We start from the raw sequence: 5,891 nt of genomic DNA on the forward strand, positions 1-5,891 counted from the left end.
TTTTTTTTTTTTCTCCGTTTGGTTTCTTATTCAACCTTTTCAAGATGTTGTTGCACTAATGTCTCCCAACGAGAGATTGTAATATGTGCATAAATTTAATTAAAGTATGAAAAAAAAAACAAAAAACGTTGATGACGTATTTGGAAATCAATTCGGCTGGCAAATGACAACAGCGCCACCTGTAGGAAGATTTTCTCTCCGTCTGATAGCTCGTGTTCTGAGACCTGATGACTTTTTTCCTGAGACCTGACGATGTCCTAAAATGCACACCGTACGGGTCTGGTTGAGCATTTGGAGCCTCAATACGTGCTTCCAAACCAGCACTTAATCTCCGAGAACGTTATCCCAGAGAAGTAAAGCAAGTGTGTAAGTTCATCTCTGAATTTTTGTAAAGCATTCCCAGGCTAAGCTTAACAACCGATATATGGATTGACTGCCTCTCATTCTCTCTCCCCCTCCTGCTGCTACTTCAGTCATGAAACTGATCAATGATCAGCTGATCAGCGTTTCTGTCGCGACTCCCGTCTCTCTTGTTTGTTTAGCGCCCACTTTGCGCCAGAAAGAGGAAACCAGCGGATAAACAACAGTAGCACGTTTAAGCTGTTGTTAGAATTTATTTAATATTACTTTCTACACCAGGATCCTTTTCTATTTAGCTGACAGTTGGTAACTGTGCAGGGGCAGGTCTAGCAAAGTTTTGCCAGGGGGGCAGGTAGGGCATTAACAGGGGAAGGGAGGGCACAAAACCATACTTTTCTTTCAAATTGTCATGTCTAGCTTTTAATAAATAATTATCTGAATCTTACAACCAAAGTTTTTATCTGATGTAAAATGTATCAAAATCCATTACTGTATATAGTAACTATTAAGTCTAATATACCCTAGTAAGCTATAGTACTTTTTCCTTTGGGAAGGTACCATCTGTGCAGTCTGCAATTCTTTTGAAGAAAGATGTTGAATCTATTTAATTATTGATTGAAAAAATTTTGATTTCTGTGCATTTTTTTCACGCTGCATTAAATTAAAGTTGATTACGTCGATTAAGCATAAGGTGGGGGGGGGTGGTTCCCTATTTTTTTTTTGCTGGGAGTTGGCAACCCTATTAGTTAGGTTGCTTAATATTTCCACTAAGTACTCTTTAAAATACCAGAATAGGAGGATGGAGGTTTAATTATGATTGATCAGTTATTGCTGAACTATGAAATATTTTGGGCGCAGTGTATTTTTTGCATACAGGTATAACAGAATAGCTTTAGTGTTTTTTTTTTTAAACTTGAGTATGAACTTATACAAAATGCAGCAAGATATTTTAAAAAAAAGTTTTATTGATTAAAAATCACTATATCGGATTCATATCGGTATCGGCAGATATCAAAATTTATGATATCGGTATTGGACTAAAAAAAAGTGGTATCGTGCCATCTCTAGTACTAAGCGAGAAGTAGTCTGAAATTCTGATACATATAATTGTAAAAAAAAAAGCATACATGCTAGGCAGGTTACAGTATGGTCTTTCCTTAAATGTATTTTTTCCCCATTTTAAATGGAAGCTCGAGTTTGTTTTCTCAGGCCTGTGTCCTCACGTTCATTTTTCTCCTGCTATAACAGCTGTTATTCCAGCTGCTGTTCTATGTACTAATCCATCAATGAATACAACTACAACCATGTGATGGCATGCCACACATGGTAAGCTCCACACCTCACCACCCGTTGATTCACTTTAGTTTAATTTACAGTCACTACTTTAAAATATTCTATTTATTGTTCAATATTGTTTCTTTATTAAATGTATTTATTTTTCCATCACACCTTCCAATGTTTATATGGCGTGCACACATATTAACCTTGCAAGGTCAAAGTTCTGTTTTATGTTATATTAATACATCTTTCTTTGTTTGAGTTACCTGGGGGTTGGCTTCTCCTCCTGTCTGGCAAAGGTGTGGCAAAGGGCTGGGAGACCTGAAGTACCACTGACAGCCTAATTGGATTGCACCACATGCTTCATTGCCTGGGGGGTGTTTCATGTTTGTTTAATTGTTTTGTATTAGTTGGTTATATGGCAGCCATCTTGTTTCCCCCGTGTGTGTCGTTTGGTTTAGCTAAACCAGTATTTAAGTTCACCTGTGTGTCATTTCAGCAGGTCAGTTTGTCATGTGTTTGGTTGAGGTTTTGTTAATTATTATCTTGAGTTTAGTTTATTGAGTTGACCTCTTTTATTGGTCTGCCTGTTTAAGTTTTGGCTTTGTTAAATATATTTTCATATTTTTGGGTCAATAAAACCCGTTTTTTGAATTAAAACCACCTGTGTCCTTTATGCTTTACTGCTTGGTCCCTGACAAACCACAATGTATTTTTTTCAAAGATATGAAATGCTAAAGGATGAGGATATTAAAACACTGTTTACATTGTTTAAGTGTAGACAGGCCAAAAAAGACTATTGGAAACAAATATGTAGACACCCACATTCTCTGCACAAGTGGATCTTATCAGTCACTCAATATCCTACGTGTTTTGTCATAATTAAGGAAACAACGATCTTCTTCCCATTTACAAAAACATGCTGATGCACAGTGTACATGGATAGTCATGTGATGTGCATTCATGTGTCATAGTTTGAGGTTTCTGTTTAGTTCCTACTTTATTTTGGAATCTCTGATTTTATTGAATGTTGGTTAGTTTGCTTCCGTCTTTTAGCTTTATTCACACTGTTACACCATATACTGTTGGAAAATTGTCTTTCAGTGTTCCACATCAAACTTTTCTAAGTTTTTGTTTCCATTTTCTTGCTCAGGTAAGAGTTTTTGCATTTTACTTAGTTTCCTTATGTTCCTAGTTGAGGTTTTTGGACTGTTTTGCTTTACTTGCCCCTCTGCTACAGTGACTGACCTCCTTCTTGGTGCAAATGTTTCAGACTTCACTCTATAGGTGTGTTGTGTTTGGGTTGTTCTCCTTATTGCAGTATGGAACAAGATGACAGAAAAACAGCTAAAATAAATCTCCCCGAAAATGTTTTGTTAAACGTGTTTTGGAACAGCAGAGTTTTGCTAAAACTTTAAGGACACATTTTATACATATTTTCACCAGTCATAATGATCCCAGAAAGTGAATATGGCCACTGTGTAACAATACTTAAGCTTAACTGGTTTAAAAAAAGAAACACCATTAGTCATGTTTTGCTTCTCCATTGTGGTTAGTTTGTTCCTTACATCTGCATGTGTTTGTCACTTTTAAATACAGAACCAACTATCTGTCATAGCTAAACCTTTAAAAAATGTGACTTGTAATTGCATATATGCATAAACATGCCCTAACAGATTATCATTTATCTTATTATAATTGCACACCTGTGTTTCCTAAATTGATTGAACACATATTTAGTGCCACCGTGGAAATTTGACTAAACAATAATGAACTGATGCATCACAAATATAAATAAATGTCTACAGCAAAATTAGTCCCACAGAGTTGTTTATGAAATTAAGATCTCAAAGTCTCCAAAAACCTTTTGCCTTTTGATTTTGTATAACCACAAGCCATTTCTCTACAATCGGCATTTAAGAAAAAGATTTACATGCATGTGCAGCACAGACACACAGCTGATGTGTTGCCAGTTGTTGGTATGAAGTTCCAATTTAGTTAATGATAAACAAGCTTCAGTTAAATGTAGAAAAAATGGGCACGTGAAACATAATATTAAGTGAAACATAGCTGAATTTTACTCTAAACCCAAGAGGCGCATCGACCCAAAATAAAAGAAGATATATTTACAGAGAATCAAGGACGCTTCTTACCTTTTTATTTTCATGACAGTGACTCCAGGATTCACCCTTTACCACTGCTTCAGATTGAGAAATTAGATCCTTTCCTTTTTCTTTTCTTTTTTTAAAGAGCTCTAAAATGTAAGAAGTGACACAACGCTGTCTCACTCATGAGCTGGCCTAAAGACGAGTGACAGATGTCTCCACTTCCGTGATTTAATTGAACATATTGATTTAGGGAAGGAGAATGAGCAATTTTGGAGTTTTGCAATAGTACTGTTATCAGGCAACATTTTTTCCATTCAGAGCTGTGATGGTGAACAGTTTTGCAACCCCATTTACATCAAGAATGCAGAGGCTGCATAAAATGACAGAATTCAGTAGATCTTCTTATCATTTAATATGAAAGTAGGTAACAGAAAATGTTGTAACAGAAATTTTGCACGTTTAAGAGGGTCCTTTTTGATGAGCTGGTGCAAGGACCAAGAGTAAAATAAAATTTTATTTATTACAGTAGAAATCTAAAAAGAATAAGAAATAAAACCAGACTAGGTACACTAAGATAAGATAACCTTTATTAGTCCCACACGTGGGAAATTTGTTTTTAAGTATAAGTCAGTAACCCTTTTTTATACGGTACCTTTGAGACACAAGTGTAAAATCAATAAGAAAATTGAGGACTTGCTGCTGATTTTTTTTGTTTTTGTTTATTTGTTTGTTTGTTTCTGATGGTTTTCTTTGGTTTTATAGTCACACACGTGCTGTAAAGTACTGATTATTTGGTAAGTTTAGTTTGGAATTTGACCTTTAGTTCTGTGATTTGAGTGTGTTGCTGTTGTAAGAGACTCAAAGCAAGCTGAGCATACCCAGGGTATCTTTCTGCTATCTTGATTCACTAACCCTAACACTGCCAATCAGGATACGGGGTCATACGAAGCCGGTCGGCAGCTTGTTGAGTTCACACAGGCTTTTCTGATCTGGGTATGAGTACACTCACATTAAAGGTGTGAAACTGGCAGCATGTGACAAATTACACTGATTATTTATTATTGAATGGCTGACTTTACAAATGTTCTAATATTAGGAAAAGGTTACTGTTACGTTCTAAGTCTAGGCATGTCTTGAACGCAACAAAACATTGGCCTACCACACTCCACCCAAAACAAGAACCCAAACAATAGTATCTTTTAAAATGCTAAGCAGCCATTTATTTGCTTCAGCAGTGAGCAGTGCCAAAAATAGCAAACAAAACTCCCTAATGGTCCCTACGCTTCCCTACAAAAAAATTAAAACCAAACAAAAGACAATTCTCTTACCTAACTCGCTACATGAAAAACAGGAGAAAACTTAATCAACAAAAATGGCTTCTCACGCCTACTAGGCTGCTGCAGTGAACAACATATACGGGGGGATACTCAATTGCTACTTTACAAATCTATTTACAGCTCTATACAAAACCACAATACCAACACCACAATGATCACGACCCATGACAAACTGAAACACAGGGCTTAAATACATAGAGGGAGCAATCAGGGAATGGACAACAGGAGGGAAACACAGCTGGGGCAAATCAGAACTGACGAGACAAGGAAGCGTAACCTGAACACACTGAGATAAGACAGACCTTCAAAGTAAAACAGGAAACACATAACAGTCACGCTTAACACAAAACACTGACAACATTGGATCGTAACATTACACACATAATAGAATGCAAGCAACACAGCTGCTACAGATGTGTGACAGGAAAAGCACTGCCTGTACAGTAGTTTAGTGAACAGGATGGAGGTGGACCCCTGCCTGGTCGCTTGGATCTCCGACTACCTCACCGACAGACCACAGTACGTCAGGCTGAAGGACATCACGTCTGACACTGTGGTCAGCAGCACAGGAGCACCACAGGGAACTGTGCTGTCCCCTCTTCTCTTCACCCTGTACACCTCTGACTTCTGCTACAACTCTGAATTATGCCACATTCAGAAGTTTGCAGATGACACGGCCATCATGGGGTGTATCTGGGATGATCAGGAAGAGGAGTACAGAAGTCTGGTGAGGAACTTTGTCGCATGGAGTCACACAAACCACCTGCAACTCAACACCTCAAAGACTAAGGAACTGGTTGTGGACTTC

The 5,891-nt window shown here is 37.4% G+C and overlaps 1 protein-coding gene across 3 annotated transcripts in view; it reads right to left on the minus strand.

Moving 5' to 3' along the window:
* Positions 1-3,952, minus strand: part of mitfa (melanocyte inducing transcription factor a) — a 35,164-nt gene extending 31,212 nt beyond the window's left edge. For 2 of the 3 annotated variants that reach the window (XM_014329300.2, XM_014329298.2), the window contains exon 1: positions 3,792-3,952. In XM_014329300.2, the coding sequence (XP_014184786.1) occupies positions 3,792-3,805 (14 nt within the window). In that variant the 5' untranslated portion in view covers positions 3,806-3,952. Of the gene's footprint in view, positions 1-1,904; positions 2,168-3,791 lie in introns of those variants that run through there. The other variant, XM_014329299.2, reaches the window with a different exon arrangement.
* Between the last annotated feature and the right edge of the window lie 1,939 nt (positions 3,953-5,891).

Source organism: Haplochromis burtoni, unplaced genomic scaffold, assembly GCF_018398535.1.
Source record: "Haplochromis burtoni strain Fernald_Lab_line unplaced genomic scaffold, NCSU_Asbu1 Contig_245, whole genome shotgun sequence".
In the NCBI taxonomy this organism is placed as follows: Eukaryota; Metazoa; Chordata; class Actinopteri; order Cichliformes; family Cichlidae; genus Haplochromis; species Haplochromis burtoni.